At 43.3% G+C, this 20,129-nt stretch overlaps 1 protein-coding gene across 4 annotated transcripts in view; it reads left to right on the top strand.

The window, feature by feature from the left end:
- Positions 1-20,129, top strand: part of LOC126980701 (equilibrative nucleoside transporter 1-like) — a 79,872-nt gene that overhangs the window by 46,270 nt on the left and 13,473 nt on the right. The window contains exon 1 of one of the 4 annotated variants that reach the window (XM_050830850.1): positions 14,258-14,637. The exons of the other annotated variants lie outside the window; for them this stretch is intronic. Coding sequence (XP_050686807.1) covers positions 14,627-14,637 — 11 coding nt within the window. The 5' untranslated portion in view covers positions 14,258-14,626. Of the gene's footprint in view, positions 1-14,257; positions 14,638-20,129 lie in introns of those variants that run through there. 4 annotated transcript variants of the gene reach the window in all.

Raw genomic sequence — 20,129 nt, forward strand, 5'->3', positions numbered from 1 at the left:
ATGTTAGTATCTTTACTGAGGCGAATGACAAAAATAATTCATAGGCTGCGAAACTGAAAAGGCGAAGGCTGCGTGCGTGGAGACATGATTGAGGTTTATGAGTAGATGAAAGGGTTAACAGAAATGGCGTTAGTAAGAGTCACTTTGGGTTATCACATCAAGTATTTCTAAAGGTCAAAGAGGGAATCAATTGGGTTCTAATGAGTGGTTCTTTAGGTTCACGGTACAGAAGAAGAGTCAGACTATCACCAGGGTCATAAAACTACCTCTGGAAATGCCCCAAACTCGTAGGAAAGCCTCGTCAAATAGGTGAACTTTGGAGACGAAATGTTTAGTAATATGGCCCTTAGAGTCATGTACTACGTAGAAGAGTTGGAGAGAATGTGCAGACTGCGTTGGAGAAACTCTGATTTAATGCAGGCTTTGGCAAGAGTGAATTTAAGAGTAGTTTGCCTGACGCCAGAACAGACTTAGGCTCATGAGGTAAGTGCCGATATGACAGATAGGTTCAAGGCAAGGTTAGATGCATTCATAGATGGAGAGAGGATAGATGGGGTTAGGCTTACATACAAGAGCTTTCCTGTGTAGGGCGACCACTTGCAAACTCCTTATACGTCTCTCTGTGTGTGTGTGTGTGTGTGTCAATGGCGCATATGCTATCACACGAAGACATAACACTTGTACGTAGATGTGTGTGTGTGTGTGTGTGTGTGTATGTTGGGAACGTGCAGAGACGTGAGTTATGAAAGCATTGCCTAATATTACTCCTTTGACAGACCGTGTGAGTGTGTGTATGTATGTATGTGTGTGTGTGTGTGTGTGTGTCCGTCACTGCACTCTAGTTACCTCGCCTGCAATACCACTTGGCAGTAATATATTTCACTGGGAAAATATGGAGATGGTGAAGGATGAGGAGGAGGAAATGGCTTTGAAGGAAGAAAATGCGCAACACAGTAGATATGAACAGAGATAAGGAGGAAAAACTAAATACTAGGAAGAGGAGGAGGAGGAGGAGGAGGATAAGGCGGAGGGAGAGAGAGAAGAGACACATTAATGGAATAACTTTTCTTACGTGCAATTACTGTCACTAAATATTTTTTTTCTCTCTCTCTCTCTCTCTCTCTCTCTCTCTCTCTCTCTCTCTCTCTCTCTCTCTCTCTCTCCTTCTTTTTCTTCCTTTTCATTTTCCTCTTACTCTTTTTCTTAATTTTCTACTTTTTCTTCGTCTTCCTCCTCGTTTTCCTCTTCTTCTTCTTCTTCTTCTTCTTCTTCTTCTTCTTCTTCTTCTTCTTCTTCTTCTTCTTCTTCTTCTCCTCCTCCTCCTCCTCCTTCTTCTTCTTCGTCTTCTTCTTCCCATCCATCCGTCCTTCACCTAACTACCATTCGTCACCACCACCACCACCACCACCGTCTCTTAGCTGTCAGCATATGTAATATTTATAGATACACTCACCGTCAGCACGTGATATCAGCATTAAAACGTCAGCATTGAGTAGTCAGCAGTGTGTGTGTGTGTGTGTGTGTGTGTGTGTGTGTTAGAGCAAGCATTACCTTTTTTAAATATATTTCATCTGTCCTCTTAAGAAATCCTAGTGTGGTGGTTGTGATGGTGTTTTTTGGGGCATGTGTCTGGTTGTGGTGGGGGTTTGAAGGAGGGAGAGGATAATGGTATGCCCCGCTTTGAGTAGTAGTAGTAATAGTAGTAGTAGTAGAACTTTTTTTTTTTTTTTTTGCAATTGTAGTAGGAGTAATAGTAGTGGCAGTGGTAATGATAATAGTAATTGCTGTCATTCTTTTTATGGTAGTAGTAGTAGTAGTAGTAGTAGTAGTAGTGGTAGTAGTAGTAGTAGTAGAACTTTTTTTTTTTTTTTTTTTTTTTTGCAATTGTAGTAGGAGTAATAGTAGTGGCAGTGGTAATGATAGTAGTAATTGCTGTCATTCTTTTTATGGTAGTAGTAGTAGTGGTAGTAGTAGTAGTAGTAGTAGTAGTAGTAGTAGAAGAAATAATAATGGTGGTTGTGTAAGTAAGAGATTAATTAACTCAAGCAAGACGATGATTCTCTCACTTATTAAATTTCATGCATGCAAGCTGGACTTTTGAAGCACATCAGAGAGAGAGAGAGAGAGAGAGAGAGAGAGAGAGAGAGAGTGTTTGTCTAAGAATGCCAGCATCCCGCCATTGCAATCTCTCCGTCTCTCACGCTCACTCTCTCCCCCCACTCTTCCCCTCTCCCCTCGCTCCCTCTCGTCCCAAAATACTCTAAATAGCCTCGTACGTCGGACAGTCACGAGGAACCAGATATTATTAGAGAGGAAGTCGGCGTGGTGCTATTATTAATATTATTTTTATTTACTAGCAGCGTAACGAGAGGCATATATTTTCAGCTTGGTCTATCATCTTTGTTTCCGAGTAAGATAAAACGAAAAAAAACTAAATTATAACGAGGATGAATTTTAAGCTTTTTTTCTTTGTGTTTGTGTGTGTGTGTGTACTTCGAAATGGAGATAGGATGGTCGTGGGTGGGGGTAGGTAAAGGTGGGGGATAAGGGAGTGGTAAGTGTGGTAGGGGTTGCGAGGGGTGGCGTGGGGAGAGGAGTTTGGGAGGCTGGGGAGTGGGGAGACTGTGAGGGGTGGTGAGGTTTGGGGGTGGGAAGGTGGAAGTGTGAACAGGTGAAAATGAAGGATGGGGTTTCGGGGTTGTGGGTTACGTCGGGCTGTAGTCAAGGGTGGGGGGACAGTGGGGGGAAAGGCTTTGACAGGTTTATAAGGGGTTTAGGCTTGTGGTAGGGCCTGGGGTGCGGATTAAGGGTTGACAAGCTTTAAGGCGCTACAAGATACTTTCACTTAGACGTTTCATGTATGTCTCCCTCGCCTACTCATGCACTGCCGCCGGATGCTGAGACTGCGACGGGAAGCTGATAGGGCAGGATGTTTTGCTCGTCTTGAGATATGTTGTTGCTTGTAGAAATGTCATAATGGCAATACGTTTATGGATAAATTTTTGGTGTGAAAACGTTAAGAAATTTCTCTCTCTCTCTCTCTCTCTCTCTCTCTCTCTCTCTCTCTCTCTCTCTGCATATTTTTTTACACTTCTCAGCCCATTTTAATTAAGTCCGACACAGTAGCTCATACGGTCTTTTATGCCTGTTGCTAGGATGTCATGAAGTTCAGCTCATTTCTTTTCACTTTCTTTATACTAGATCCCCTCGAGGTATATTTTGCCAACGTTAATTATGGCATTAAGTCTAAACTGGCAGTTATTACGTGTATGTCACCCGGCACCCTTTAGCGAATGAGACGTGTGTGTATGTGTGTGTGTGTGTGTGTGTGTGTGTGTTTTAGTGACAACTGTGAATTATTATGCTTTAATCTCTCTCTCTCTCTCTCTCTCTCTCTCTCTCTCTCTCTCTCTCTCTCTCTCTCTCTCTCTCTCTCTCTCTCTCTCTCTCTCTCTCTCTCTCTCTCTCTAACCCCTCTCTCTCTCTCTCTCTCTCTCTCTCTCTCTCTCTCTCTCTCTCTCTCTCTCTCTCTCTCTCTCTCTCTCTCTCTCTCTCTCTCTCTCTCTCTCTCTCTCTCTCTCTCTCTCTCTCTCTCTCTCTCTCTCTCTCTCTCTCTCTCTCTCTCTCTCTCTCTCTCTCTCTCTCTCTCTCTCTCTCACCACGTGGTCAAGTGGATTGTAATAGTATAGTAACCGCGTGGTGTCCTCTCTGACGGTGGTGGTGGTGGTGGTGTTGAGGGGATTGATTCTCTTTATGGTACAGGTATATTTATTCACCCATTTATCCATCCATCAATCTCTTCATTCAAACATCCACAATTCATCCACAACTCCATTCATAAAACCATCAATTTGATTTTACTATACACACATTCCATTATCCATCCATCCGTTCTTTCATAAATTCATCCAACCCGACTCATTCATCAATCTTTTTTTATTTCTAACCGTCTATTACTTCATATTTTTTCACTATAGTCTTCCAAATATGTCGAGGCCGGTCTGGCGTAGACTCCCGCGGGTCCTTTCCTCCACTCTGCTCTGTCACACTGTCCCAACACCTATCTCCTCCTCTCATATGTAAGCTATAGGTAACATATGAGAGGAAAAAATAGGCGTTGTGACTGTGGCAGAGCAGAGGGGAGAAATGGGCCCGCGGGAGCCAGCGCCAAAACGGACTCGACAATTTGGTTTCACTAGTTAGACATCATTCCATCCGCCCTCAAGATTTTTTTCAATTTTTTCATGTATGTTTTTTTCTTCCCATGTTATTTCCTATCTTTTTTTTTTTCTTATCCGTCCTTCATATTGTATCTTACCTAGTCAGACATCTTTCCATCCGCCCACAAGATTGATTCATTTCTTTCATGTATGTTTTTTTTTTTTCGTTATTTCCTATCTTTTTTTTTTCTTATCCGTCCTATGCGTCATTTTGTTCACGCCGTCCATTACTTCATATTGTATCTTACCTAATTAATTCATTCCATCCTAATCATTCCATCCTCCCACAAGATTCATTCATTCATTCATTCATTCATTCATTCATTCATTCATTCATTCATTCTCTCTCTCTCTCTCTCTCTCTCTCTCTCTCTCTCTCTCTCTCTCTCTCTCTCTCTTCAAGGGATTAAAGAAAGAGCCGAAAATAAAAATATAAAAAAACCGCGACAGAAAATTAAAAAAGGCTCGCATCAGGATAAAAAATAAAGTCCGCACAAAAATAAAAATAAAAATAAACCCGCGACGAAAATAAAAATAAAAGATGTTCAAACTAAAATAATAAAAAAGGGTCACACAAGTATAAAATCCCTCTTCTTTCTTTCCTATTCGTTCGTTACATCCAATATTTTCCCTAAATAGACATCAGTACATCCGCCAACAAGATACATTAATATTTTTCTTGTTTTCCTTTTCTGTTTTGTTCATATCCGTTTTTGTTTTCCTATTCATCATTATTTCCTCTCCGTCCTCTATATTGTATCTTCCCTTAATTAGACATCATTTCATCCTCTAAGAAGATTCATTAATATTTTTCTTATGTATGTTTTTTTTTCTGTTTTGTTCATATCCGGTTTTTTTTTTTTTTTTTCCTATTCATCATTTTTTCCTCTCCGTCCTCTATATTGCATCTTCCCTTAGACATCATTTCATCCTCTAAGAAGATTCATTAACTAACTCGTCATTTTTATCATCTCTTAATTTATTGGCTCATCTTTCTCGCGGTTCTCATGGTGTCTGCTTTTGGTTGTCATTTTATTCGTTATATTGTTTCTTTATCATAATTTCTAGTCTGGGTTATTTTTACTGTTTTACGCCTCTCTCTCTCTCTCTCTCTCTCTCTCTCTCTCTCTCTCTCTCTCTCTCTCTCTCTCTCTCTCTCTCTCTTTCGTTATATTGTTTCTTTATCATAATTTCTAGTGTGGGTTATTTTTACTGTTTTACGTCTCTCTCTCTCTCTCTCTCTCTCTCTCTCTCTCTCTCTCTCTCTCTCTCTCTCTCTCTCTCTCTCTCTCTCTCTCGTCATTATCATATTTGGTTTAATGTTCATTGTCTCACTTTTTTTTCTCGGGACATGTTCCTAAGAGAGAGAGAGAGAGAGAGAGAGAGAGAGAGAGAGAGAGAGAGTCTTCCAAACGTTTTCGAGACAATTCAAGGAAGGCAGACAACATATAACTTGTTCCCGGAGTTCCCAGAAGCCGCCCTGTGTATCACCATTCATTAATACGTGTAGAATGTAGTTGAGTGCGATCCTTTTACAGCAAGGAAACAGTTCAAGGGCATAAAAAAAAAATAAAAGACTACCTCAAAACAAAAAATGGCACGCATCAGGATAACAGTAAAGTCCGCACAAAAATAAAAATAAAAATAACATGTTCGAAAAAAAATAATAAGGGTCGTACAAATATAAAATCAAACCTGCACAAAAAATATATAAAAAAAAACGAAAAAATAATTAAATAAAGCCCTAGATACGAAACTACTCTTCGCATAAGCAACCAACCATGCACGCTCGCCATATACCAATGCAAAAACAGACCGTAGCATTTCATTCACACGTGACGCTTCCAATGTTAGGTAGTAAAGAAAGAAGAGAGAGAGAGAGAGAGAGAGAGAGAGAGAGAGAGAGAGAGCCTTAAAATATTAGAAATAACCCAGAATAGAAATTATGATAAAGAAACAATATAAAGAGAGAGAGAGAGAGAGAGAGAGAGAGAGAGAGAGAGAGAGAGAGAGAGAGTCGTAAAATAGTAAAAATAACCCAGACTAGAAATTATGATAAAGAAACAATATAACGAAAGAGAGAGAGAGAGAGAGAGAGAGAGACGTAAAATAGTAAAAGTAACCCAGACAAGAAATTATGATAAAGAAACAATATAACGAGAGAGAGAGAGAGAGAGAGAGAGAGAGAGAGAGAGAGAGAGAGAGAGAGAGGCGTAAAATAGTAAAAATAATCCAGACTAGAAATTATGATAAAGAAACAATATAACGAAAGAGAGAGAGAGAGAGAGAGAGAGAGAGAGAGAGAGAGAGAGAGAGAGAGAGAGAGAGACGTAAAATAGTAAAAATAACCCAGACTAGAAATTATGATAAAGAAACAATATAACGAAAGAGAGAGAGAGAGAGAGAGAGAGAGAGAGAGAGAGAGAGAGAGAGAGAGAGAGAGACGTAAAATAGTAAAAATAACCCAGACTAGAAATAACGATAAAGAAACAATATAACGAGAGAGAGAGAGAGAGAGAGAGAGAGAGAGAGAGACGTAAAATAGTAAAAATAACCCAGACTAGAAATTATGATAAAGAAACAATATAACGAGAGAGAGAGAGAGAGAGAGAGAGAGAGAGAGAGAGAGTAAAAGAGTAAAACAGTAAAAATGACCCAAAAGAGCAACGGGTCAGAAAACGATGAAGAAAGGGCAAAAAGGCGCAGAAAAGGAGCACAACGAAGCAAGGGAAGCAGAGACGGGTGGGAAGAAAGAAAGAAAGAAAGCAAAAGGGTGAAAATGTAAAGGTTATGACGATGCCTACGTTTTCTCCCGTTCACACGTTCGTTTCTCCCTTCCCCGTTCATAGGCTACTGAGTGCGTCCCAACGTTGCCAGATTGTCGTACTCTACCTCTTATGTTTGCCGATTTCCGACCCAAAAACTGCTTTCATCACCCAAATAACTGCCTTCATATATGGTTATCGTTTAATTGGTTAAGTATTGGTGGTTCTTGGCAACAGTTATGTGCCAGAAACCGGTAAATACGCGGGTGTGAGTACGATAATCTGGCAATGGTGGTGCGTCCCCTCCTCGACAGTTTTCAAGAGGACAAAGGTCGGTACTGTCAAACGCTTCCGCCTCTTACATCAGTTATTTCCAAAGGCCAAAAAGTAGATCAGTCGGGTTCCAATGAGTGATATTTTAGGTTCATGGTACACTCCTCCCTTCTCCTTTGTTGTTTACTTGCAACAATAAACAATCAATCAATCAGAAAAATGGTCAAACTACCACCAGGGTCATAAAACTACTTGTGTTAATGCCTCAAACTCCCATGAAAGCCTTGTCAAATATGTCATCTTGGGCGGAAAGACAAAAAAAAGAAAAAAGAAATGACTGATAACAAGCTGCGACATAGTTCTCGCCGATCCAGACTTGTAGAAACAGATAAGAAAGAGTAGATAACGAATGAAAGGAAACAATGCCCCCTCTCTCTCTCTCTCTCTCTCTCTCTCTCTCTCTCTCTCTCTCTCTCTCTCTCTCTCTCTGTCTATCTTTCGGCTTCTGTTCGTCATCTGTTTGTTTGGAAAGGAACGAAAAACAACATTGAGACTGCTACTGCTCTCTCTCTCTCTCTCTCTCTCTCTCTCGGCTTCTGTTCGTCATGTTTGTTTGGAAAGGAACGAAAAACAACATTGAGACTGCTCTCTCTCTCTCTCTCTCTCTCTCTCTCTCTCTCTCTCTCTCTCTCTCTCTCTCTGTCTATCTTTCGGCTTCTGTTCGTCATCTGTTTGGAAAGGAACGAAAAACAACATTGAGACTGCTACTGCTCTCTCTCTCTCTCTCTCTCTCTCTCTCTCTCTCTCTCTCTCTCTGTTTGTCTGTCTATCTTTCGGCTTCTGTTCGTCATCTGTTTGTTTGGAAAGGAACGAAAAACAACATTGAGACTGCTACTGCTCTCTCTCTCTCTCTCTCTCTCTCTCTCTCTCTCTCTCTCTCTCTCTCTCTCTCTCTCTCTCCACCCCATCCCTCCCTCCGTACTGACAACTCTCGGCCACTGGGAGGGAAAAACTGCACTAGCCTTGCATACACTTGCGTCACCCCTCGTCGAGCCAGCCAAGGCAGCGTTTGCACCGATATAAATAAGATACAACCGGACATGATAGGCTACAAGAGTATTCATTTCGACCCAAAACAAGAAGACCAAGGATGATGATGATGAGGAGGAGGAAAAGAAAGGACGATGAGGAGGAAGAAAGAGGAAATGAAGTAAGGAATATGATAATGATGACGATGAAGATGATGATGATGGTAATGATGAAGATTGGTAGTGTTGATAAGGATGGTGGATTAGAAAGAGAGAGAGAGAGAGAGAGAGAGAGAGAGAGAGAGAGAGAGAGAGAGAGAGAGAGAGAGTTTCAATGAATTACTTTACCTTTGCTTCTTTAGATCAGCTGTGAGAGGAGTAGATTCAAAGAGCAGAATAAAAGGATGAATGAGTGAGCCGAAGGAGTTTTACTATGCATATCTACGTCATTAGTGCTCTCTATACCTGTCAGCAGTCACGTAGACCTCCTCCTCCTCCTCCTCCTCCTCCTCTTCCTCTATTTTGTTCTTTTTTTATGTGTGTGTGTGTGTTTCCCTGGGTCGTATTATAAAACATTTCGTCGCCCAAGAACACATACTTGACAAAGCTTTCGTAGGAGTTGTGGGCATTTCCAGGAGTAGTTTTATGACCCTGGTGTTAGTGTGACCCTTCTGTACCGTGAACCTAAAGAAACACTCATTAGAACCCGAGTGCATGACCCCCTCTTTGGCATTTAGAAATAGCTGATATGAGAAGCAAAAGTGTATAATACCGACTCTTATCTGATTTTCGTTGATTATGTGTTTTTCCATATTTTTCTGCTGTATATTATTTATTTTTTTTGCAATTGTTTTCTTCCACTGCAATCGCTTCTTCTCTGCGATCGCTTTTTGTTATTTTTCTTCCTCTTTTTTTTCTTTTTCATCGTCAATCTTTTGCCCTCTTCTTTTTCTTCGTCTTTTTCTTCTTCTTCATCGTCAATCTTTTGCTCTCTTCTTTTTGTTCGTCTTTTTCTTCTTCTTCATCGTCAATCCTTTGCTCCTTCTTCTTTTTCTTCGTCTTTTCTTTGTTTGTTGGTTAGTCTCTTTTTGTTCTTGCACTTTTTTTCTTCTTCCTCTTTATTTGTTATTCTTAGTTTTTCATTCTTATATTCTTCCTCCCTTCTTGTCCTCTTTTCTTTCATTCTTATATTCTTCCTCCCTTCTTGTCCTCTTTTCTTTCATTCTTATATTCTTCCTCCTTTCTTGTCCTCTTCTCTTTCCTTCTCTCTTCCTTCCTTCTTTTCCTCTCATTTCTCTGCCTTTTCTCCTTCTTGCTCTTCTTTGCCATCGTCGTCATCTACATTACAATTCATCATTCGTCATCATAATCTCGTCTGATAAGTTGCTGCGTAGTAGTTTTTTTTTTTTTTAATTGTTGTGGACACATGCCCTTGGACTTCGCTGTAAATAGCTGATCCTTAATTTTTTAAGTGGCAATTCACCAAGTCTCGGGGTAATGGCGGCGTGAGTGACGGGGCACAGCTCATCTCTTCGTGGTGTATACATAGCTATAGCACAGATGTGTATATATATGAAACGTTGTAATTATCTGCAGCTTTGATGTTATAAAGAGCCGTACGAAGAGTCACGAAGGTTTAGCGAAGAAGATCGAAGGAAAGAACGGTGCGTACCTCTATATAGGGCCTTATTACGAGACATTTCGGCGTCCAAGAACACATATTTGACAAGGCTTTCGTAGGAGTTTGGGGCATTTCCAGGCGTGGTTTTATGATACATGTGGTAGTTTGACCCTTCCTCTGTACCATGAACCTGAAGAAACACTCATTAGAACCCGACTGATCCCCTCTTTGACCTTTAGAAATAGCTGATGTGAGATGGCAGAGTGTCTTGTAATACCAACCCGGTAGCAGCGACGGACCAAATTTGTGGCTTTACCGTGTAGCAGCGACGGGCCAAATTTCTGCCATGATATAAACCTCCCAAGATAGATGATGCATAAACTGATCACAAATGCATTGATATATATTATGAAATGGTTTGCGTGAGTGATGATTCTTTCTCATTATTTTGCTTAGAGGGGCCTTTAACCTAACCTAACCTAATCTAACCTAAGAAACATGACCCCCGCAGCTACCGGGTTAAAGATCCGTACCAAGTCACGAAGGTTTAGCGACGAAGATCGAAGGGAAGGACGGTGCGTACCTATAGTCACTAGCATTTTTGGAACGAAGGTCTGCGGGAGAGACGAAGGGAAGGCATGCCATCAAAGACGCTGCGTGGGTCTGCGTGAAGCCAGTCTCTTTCTATATTTGTGCGGCAGAAGCTTAGAATGTATCGCGAAAGTTTTGATATTTAACAGTCAATATTCTTCGACATTTCGAGGCTTACACACCCACATTTGATAAGGCTTTCGTACATGTTGTCTGTATTCCCATGGGTAGCTTTATAGGCCTAGTGATAGTTAAACACCATGGACGTGAAAAAAATACTCATAAAAGAACCCGCCTCATCTCCTTTGGGACCTTTGGAAATATTTGCTGTGAGTCAAAAGATTGGAAAAATTTTGGCGGCTTTTCCGATACCTTACGCCCCTGTCCACCCAGCAGTGAATGGGTACCAGGTATTAATCGGGGGTTGTGTCCCGTCTCCTGGGATCTGTTCCCTTCTCCTATAATTCCTTCCCCTTCTGTCTGTCTCCGGCATATGACCACAGATGTTGCGCCGACTAAACGAAACATTCCAAACTTTCCGAAAGCGCCTGAAAATAAGGGTCATAGACAAAGATTATACAAGTTACCCTCAGCGTTCTAAGTGAGCAGTATCATCAGATTTAACCGTCAGTGCCACAAGCCAAGGAGTTCGTGTAGAAGGCGACGAGGAACTGTCATGCGTGCCACTATATCAGTTAGCGAAGCAACCATCAGTATGTAAATTTACGCACAGCAGTTTGGATAAGCGATACCATGAGCGTTTAGCAGTCTGGATACGGAATGTTCTTAAGTTCTTATGTTCTTAATCCGTCCGCTGCGATTGGCACGAATTTCTCCTTCCCTGGTAGCCTGGCAATATATAGTCCCACGTCTTTCTCTGCCTCTGTGGTGGATAGTGGAGTGTTTCCCATGTGGTATTGGTATGCTGGATTTCCCCTCCAAAGGTGCAGGACTTTACATTTCTCTTCATTGAATTGTAGCAGCCACTTTTTGTTCCGTCCCTGTAGCTTGGTGATGTCTTCTTGTAGGAAATCCGCAGTCAAGGGGTTAAATGTGTGTGAGAAAGAATTATTACAAAATGTTATCCTCAGTACTCGTCACACACACACACACACACACACACACACTGAAACAACACGAGCATTGTCACCCAGGGTACATAGAGAAGAAATGGCGATAGGGAGGCGAGGGAGATGATGATAACCCACGTACGAGTATACCTGGGGCTGGGTTATCAGTCCCTATTCCTTGGAGGACAAATAATAGGTTCATATCGTCACCCTCGTAAGATAATCGCCTAAGTCATTTTTCTGCGATATCCAGGTTTTAGTTTACATCAATTTTTCAACATGTGACGCCCATTTTTGTATAGTTGCCTTCGTCATTCAGGGTTTGAGTATTCTAGAATTGGCCTTTTCCTTTCTGCCTAAATCTTAAGCCAAATGAGGTAATGACAGTTCTTTTTCTGATTTCCTGTAAAGTAGAAAATAATGACTTACACGCTTTGTTTACGAAGGTGACGATATTCTTATACGTATCGGACTCCCTCTACGACTCTTTTCTTAGGCTATTTTGAAGAGTAACCCGATTTTCGTGGGTGATTTTCATGGTGATGGTGCAGCAGTCGTGTAAAGCTATACCTAGCTACTAACGAGGAACACAAACAGGTCATGACAATCCCAGCAACTTACATAGATTTACATAGAGAATCAGACCACACAGACCCCATCCATGGACCAGACTAGGTGGTCTGTCCTTAAACCTAAGTGATTCTGCATTAATCAGATGGCTCCAAAACGTTGCATTTCAACTCTAGTTAATATTAAGTTGAAGGAAGTGACGGTCGAGCTTGTTTTTGAAGGAGTCATTCGTGTTACACTGGACTACTGACGGTGGGAGCTTATTCCATTCACGCACTACAACGTTGGTGAAGAAAAATTTGATGCAGTCTGAATTTACTTGTCTACATTTGAGTTTTATGCCTTCTACGAGAGGCTTCTACTTCTTCTACTTCTACAAGAGGCTTTTCAAACACGCGATCTGAGGTGCCGATACGTTTACCAATACACGTCTCATAAACGTTTAGGCGTTCTCGGAGTGGGTGGCGTGATCATGCGAGGTCTGATTTCCGGAAAACTGGTCTGCCTGAAAACGTATGATGAAGCGCAGTCAGTCCTTGAACAATGGCATGCCTCTCATACCCTTCTGCCTCCCCTCCTCTCCCCTTCCCACCTGCCCCGTCCTTTTTTACCTGCCCCCTGCCTTCCCCCTTTCCCTCCCTTCCCACCAGCCCCCCTCCCCTCCCTACAGTACGAAGGAGTCTGAGTCAGGTGTTGATATATAAATAAGTTCACGAGACACGGAGGGTCGGAGGGGAGAGACGGAAGGAGGAGGAGGAGGAGGGGGGGGAAGAGAAGAGGAGAGGAGCTGGCCGTGAAGGGAGGTAGACGTGAGAAGAGGGGTGTGGGGGGGGGGGACCTGCTAACCACGTGGGGAGGCAAAAGAAGCAGAAAGGGAGAGGAAAGAAGAGTAGAGATACAAAGCGTTACAGGTCCAAAGAAGAAGAAGAAGAAGGGAAGTTAACCACGTAGGAGAGGAGAGAAAAGGAAGAAGAGGGAAGAGGAGGAGAGAGTTATTATACCACGTAGGAGAGGAGAGAAAAGGAAGAAGAGGAGGGGATCTAACCGCGTAGGGAGGGAAGAAGAGGATAGGAGAGGAGAGAAAACGAAGAAGAGGAGGGGAAGGGAGGGAAAATGAGCAGGGAGAAAGAGGGAAGAGGAGGAGAGAATCAGTTAAGCTCGTAGGAGGGGAGAGAAAAGGAAGAAGTGGCGGGGAGGGAAAGAAGGAAGAGACAGTAAGCAACTCGCAACTGAAAAGGTTAAAAGACGAAGGAAGAAGACGAGGGGGCATCTACCATGTGAAGAGGGGAAGTAGGTAGGAAAGAGGAAGGAAGAGGGCATAAAAGAAGGGGCCATCAAACTACACAGGGAAGAAGAGGAGGAAGACAGAGGGAGAGCTACCACGTGGGAAGGGAGAAGATGAAGGAAGAAGACGAGGAGGCATCTACCATGTGAAGAGGGGAAGTAGGTAGGAAAGAGGAAGGAAGAGGGCATAAAAGAAGGGGCCATCAAACTACACAGGGAAGAAGAGAAGGAAGGGGAGAGTTACCACGTGGGAAGGGAGAAGATGAAGGAAAAAGACGAGGGGGCATCTACCATGTGAAGAGGGGAAGATATAGGAAAGAGAAGGGAAGAGGGCATAAAAGAAGGGGCCATCAAACTACACGGGGAAGAAGAGAAGGAAGGGGAGAGCTGACCACGTTGGAAGGGAGAAGATGAAGGAAAAAGACGAGGGGGCATCTACCATGTGAAGAGGGGAAGATATAGGAAAGAGGAAGGAAGAGGGCATAAAAGAAGGGACCATCACACTACACGGGGAAGAAGAGAAGGAAGGGGAGAGCTGACCACGTTGGAAGGGAGAAAATGAAGGAAAAAGACGAGGGGGCATCTACCATGTGAAGAGGGGAAGTAGGTAGGAAAGAGAAGGGAAGAGGGCATAAAAGAAGGGGCCATCAAACTACACAGGGAAGAAGAGAAGGGGGAAAAAAGGAAGAGAAGGAAGGGGAGAGCTACCACGTTGGAAGGGAGAAGAGGAAGGAGACGAGGAGGGAGGGTATCTACTATGTGAGGAGGGAGTAGGTAGGAAATAGGAAAGAAGGGGCCAACAAACTACACAGGAAAGAAGTGGACGAAAGAGGGAGAAGGGAGACCAAGGGGAGAGCAAACCACGTGGGTGACGCTCGCCCTGGGTCTGGTTACTCTGAGCAGGGTGGGAGCTAGGGGGAGAGGGAGGGAGGCACTGAGGCAGGGGAGGGACTCGAGGGAGGTTCATCTAGTCCCGTCCCTGCCCAACACATCGAGGTGTAGAGCCACTGAGCATTGGCACTTGACAGCATCAGTAGCCCGGGCGCCACCGTCAAGAGAAGACCTATCCTGTGGTGCTGGGTTCTTGTCTTGCCCACATACTCTCACCCACGTTTTCCGGAGGTTGTCTGCGGTCTAGTTTTCCGTCGCCGTCTCCTCGTCAGCGAAGGACTTGCCCTCACCTCGTCTCCTTCCCATCAGCAGCATGGTGTCCAAGTGAGATATTGTGTTTAGTCCTCGCCACTAGTCCTCACCATAGGCCCCAACCTTCACGTATATTACTCTAATCACGGTGCCCATTCAGCGATACTCAACCCCTCTACAACAAATTATCTTTCCTTTTTATGGTTTCTGCTGAAGAGAACTAGGTACATATGCCGCTACTGCTACTATTTTTACTTCTACTATTACTACTACTACTACTATTACTACTACTACTACCACTACTACTACTATTACTACTACTACTGCTACTACGACTTCTACTTCCACCAGTCCTGCTGCTCTAATACCACAATATTTTTTAAGTTTGCTCGTGTGTGTGTGTGTGTGTGTGTGTGTGTGTGTGTGTGTGTGTGTGTGTGTTGAATGTTCTGTGATGTATTACCTATAATTATTGTGGACTACAGTATTTTGATTATGCATAACTCGGAATTCAGTTTATTCATTCTCAGGACAAAGCATGTGCGAAAAAAAAAAATATTGTAAAGCTGTGGTCCATAAACTACTACTACCACTACTGTGTGTGTGTGTGTGTGTGTGTGTGTGTGTGTGTGTGTGTTAGATGCCATGGAGGTAATAGGTCATGCCTTTTCCATTTCTCTCTTTCCGTCAGTCTCATCAGGGTCGTATTCTCGAACATTTCCGCCCCCAAACTCACATATTTGTCAAGGCTTTCGTAGGAGTTGTGAGCATTTTCAGGGGTAGTTGAATGACCCTGGTGCTAGTTTAACTCTTCCTCTGTACCGTGAATCAAAGAAACAACTCCTTAGAACCCGATTGATCTCCTATTTGGCCTTTGGAAATAGTTGATGTGGAAGGTGGAAGCGTTCAAGAATACAGAGTCAGCAACAGTAACTAAAGTCCCAGAGTGCTGATTTACTTCTCTAGTGCTTTTTTTTTCCAAGAGTTGCGGCCTCCTCGGTTTGCCTTCAGTCCCGACTACTCAGCATCGATAGCTGTTACCTAAAGGGGAACAAAACGTTTAAACTGGTATTATAAGACACTTTTGCTTCTCACATCAGCTATTTCTAAAGGTCAAAGAGGGGGTCAGTCGGGTTCTAATGAGTGTTTCTTCAGGTTCATGGTACAGAAGAAGGGTCAAACTACCACCAGGGTCATAAAACTACTCCTGTAAGATGCCCACAACTCCTACGAAAGCCTTGTCAAATATGTGTTCTTGGGGGGTGAAATACGACCCTTATTTTTTACTCCTCCTTTTCTTCTTCTTCTCCTTCTTCAGCTTGTTTTCCTGCTCTTTTTTGCTTTTCGTCTAATTATTTTCCTTATTTCCTAGTTTTTCCTCCGTGTATTTATTTTTCCTCTTTCCATGCTTTGTTTTATTTTTTCTTGTCCCCATTTTTGAGTTTTCCAGTTCATGCCTGTATTTCATGGGTTTTTTTAATCTCCTTCTTAATAATAGTAGTAGTAGTAGTAGTAGTAGTAGCAGTAGTAGTAGTAGTAGTAGTAGTAGTAGTAGTAGTAGTAGTAGTATACTATTTATATAACTTCTTTTTTCTTGAGTTTTCACTAATTGGTTCCTGCATTGCGTGGGTCTTTATCTGTCTTTCTTTTTCTTTTATTGTGTCCTTCCTCGAATGTTGCCTTTAATAGTTCATGCACTGAGGGGAACAAGTTGCTTCAGTGGGCATTGCAGCTTTTCGTCACGCCAGTCTGAAAAGTTGCTGTCGCAAGGAAAATTTAATAACGATGATAAGAAGAAGAGGATATATAAGTAGCATAATAATAATAATAATAATAATAATAATAATAATAATAATAATGATAATAATAGTGAAAAGTGGAAGAGGAGAAAGAAAGAAAACATATGTCTGAAGAGGAAGAGGAAGAAGAAAGGAAATGCTTGAATAAATAAATTAATGTAGGCGTGGAAGAGGGGCTGGACAGTGCACGAAATCTTTTCCTGGTATGTGTTCTTGAAACGTTTAGGTCTTTAGGTTAGGAGAAGGAAGAAGGGAGGATGGGTATAGGGGGAGGAGATGTGGGTGATGGGAGAATGACGAGGCAAGAGGAGGAGGAAGAGCAAAAGGAGGAAAAATTGTTTATACGAGGCGGTACTGGTCACGTAATAAAGGATGGGTGGTGGATGGGGTGGGTAGGTGGGTGGACGGAAAGTGCACTGGGTGGGTAGATAGTATTGGGGGTTGGTGGGAAGGGCGTATAAGGGTGAGTCGGAGGATGGTAGTCACTGGGCGGGTTGTTTGGTTGATGAGTGGGTGAGTGGGTAGATGGATAGGAGGGTCTCTGGGTGGATAGGTGGTTGGTTAGGTAATGGTAGGGGTGGGTGGATTGGTTGGGTGGCAGGGTGGGTAGGTGGGTGTTGGGATGATGGTAGGGGGGGTTAGATGGCAGGGTGGGTTGTTGAGTGGTAGGGTTGCTAGTTCGGTGGTAAGGGCGCTGGGCAGGGACGGGGGGGGGGGGGTATTACGTGGGATAGATTCTGGCCACTCAGGCGTCAAGAAACCCGTCGACAGCCTTCTCCTTGTGCTAAGGGGCGACAAGAGATGAAAGAAGGAAAGATAACGTAACCTAACCTAACAGTTATCTTGTTTTAATGTGGAGAGGGGAGGGGAGGGGAGGAAAAGTGAGAAGTGGGAGAGAGAGGAGAGGAGGGGATGGAAGAAGAGAGGAAAGAAGACAGGAGAGGAAGGAAAACTTAGGGAGGGAGGCGAGGGGATTGGTGAATGAAGTGGTTGATTGGTTGGCAGACAGGTGGTTGTCATGTATATCTAAGTAGTTCTTCAGTGCGGCCCACGTGTTTGTTGTTCTGCGTTTCAGGTTCTTAAGGGTTGGATATTGAGAAGTTTGAACCCTGACCCTGACCTTAGAATAGATAGGTATATATATGTTGAGAAAGTCATTGATGTTTTAGGTCGTATTATAAGACATTTCCTCGTCCAACAACACATATTTGACAAGGCTTTCGTAGGAGTTGTGGGCATTTCCAGGAGTAGTTTTTGACCCTGGTGGTAGTGTGACCCTTCTTCTGTACCATGAACCTGAAGAGACAATCATTAGAACACGACTGACCCCCTCTTTGACCTCTAGAAGTAGGTGGTGAGAGAAGCGAATGTGTCTTGTAATACCGACCTTAGAGTCGTGAAAGAATAGTTGAATAATAGATGAATTGTCAAGTGAAAAGAGCAGTTGTTTTTATTTGTGGGGGCGTTGATCGAAACACTTAAGCCCTCAGCTCCTCATTTACGGGCATACATGGCAGATTTATTGCTTATAGATTATGTAAGAGAAACAGTTCAACCTTATGCCATGGCGTGTGTGTGTGTGTGTGTGTGTGTGTGTGTGTGTGTGTGTGTGTGTGTGTGTGTGTGTGTGTGTGTCCCACAACACAAATTTTACGGAAATAATAAGTTGCGTTGTCATGTCTGAGTCTATTGCAGCGTTCCTTGTTGCAGGTTCACATTACAAACGAGGCTGGCGAGTTCTGGTTTCCTTGACACGTCTGTTTATGCGCTGATGTATATATATAGCGCTGCCAGGATTACACAAGTGCGTAAATCTTGGCAGTATAGTGGTGTTATGTTTGCATTGGGAAGGTCATGTTTGATGCATCTAGTGCTGCACGTTACAGTGGTGGCTGTGAAGGGTTATCATAAAGGCCTTCTATCATGGGAGTAGCCGGGCCACACAGTGCTTGGTTCCTCGAAGGACCACCTAGAGCAACAGGGTATTTCAAGGAGTCCTCTTGGCCCTCCTTTATTTGGATATTTTTTGTTGTTAAAGATAAAGATCCCAAGACCTATTATGGATCCACCTCCTTTAGAGCCTTTAGACAAGGGCTACTCAACTGGCGGCCGCGGTCCGAGTCTGAACCTTATGAGTGCTGTGTCTGGACCCCAGCCTCAAGGAGTAGAAGAATATAATTAAATGACATGAAGGTCCTGGCGATGTATTCTTGCAAGTGTATTTCCTGGACTACCTGTAGAGTCAGTCAAGGAAACACAATTGCTAGAATCCATCGCCAGGACCTTCATGTTATATAATTATATTCTTCTACTCCTGGAGGCTGGGGTCCTGCTACAATACTTATCCGAGCCTCTGCATACATTTGAACTTGTCTAACTGGACCTTTTCTTATTATAGTAGAGCATCCTTGCTTTAGGGGGTTGGGGATAATCTTAATGACCTCTTTCCCTTTTACCTCCCCCACTGGCTTCATTGTCCAATATCTAACGTAATTATGTTACACGCTTCTGTGGTGCCTAGCTACGAATCGTCAGCGTCTTGTGGTGAGAACAAAACTTGAACCTGTCGTGGGGGTCACCAAGTCCGCGCCCCGACCATTCGGCCACCGCCGTGTGTGTGTGTGTGTGTGTGTGTGTGTGTGTGTGTGTGTGTGTCAGGTTATTAATTACTCTTATGTCGCGGGGATGATTGATGAACGTTTTATCTCGCATCTGTTGGTCTTCCTCGTTATGATTTTAATTAAACAGCGTGTAATTCTGTCCTTAATGCTTTAATTTTCAAGGTTTATGTAGTCATTTGTCTTTATATTAATTTATATATTCTATTCATCACAATCTGTCTATGTCTTTATATTTTATACTTTTTTATACTCATCTATTTAATCAGTTACACACACACACACACACACACACACACACACACACACATAAATAGATAGAGAGATAGAGATATATTGTGGACGGGAAGCATGTCTGGTTACCATAATCGGATAGTCGGTGCTGGTGCAGGCGAGCGTGTGTTGCGTGGTGTGAAGCGAGGCGGACCACCTGACCCAGACCAACCCAGACCCAGCGGACTACATAGACCTGGCGATGCAGAGGCAGGAGGGGTATGGTGTTTGGGGGGAGGGGGAGGGGGGGGGATCAGTGATAAGCACATCCTGTCACTTCTACCGCTCATGTATACCCTCTGCTCAACTGTCTACTCCCCCCCCTCCCCCCCTCCCCGTCACTTCTTCCCCTCCTGTTCCCTTCCCTTCCCTATCCCCTATTTTCACATATCTCCCTTCGGTTATTTTCCTCACTTTTTTCCTCTCTCTCTCTCTCTCTCTCTCTCTCTCTCTCTCTCTCTCTCTCTCTCTCTCTCTCTCTCTCTCTCTCTCTCTCTCGTTGCATCACGCTCCCACCCTTCCCTTAGTGCCTCCCCTACTATTTTCTTCCTCTACCATAACTCCCTTCCCCTACCACGGCTCCCTTCCCTTCCCTGCCCCTGTGCCTCCCCTCCCCCCACAGGTGTCATGTAGCACGGCCGGCTCATTTAATCAGGCCAGGTAGTCTGCGTGTTGACGGCGAGGCAGGTGTTCAAGGACAATACCCGACCGTGAGAGGCAGGACGAGGAACAGATGGCAGGAGGAGGAGGAGGAGGAATAAATTAAGAGGAAGAGGAAGAAGGATATTAGTAGGGGTTGTATTCTTAAACATTTTGACGGCCAAGCACATATTTTACAAGGCTTTCCTAGGAGTTATAGGAATTTCCAGGGGTA

Source organism: Eriocheir sinensis, chromosome 45 (genome assembly GCF_024679095.1).
Source record: "Eriocheir sinensis breed Jianghai 21 chromosome 45, ASM2467909v1, whole genome shotgun sequence".
Taxonomy (NCBI): Eukaryota; Metazoa; Arthropoda; class Malacostraca; order Decapoda; family Varunidae; genus Eriocheir; species Eriocheir sinensis.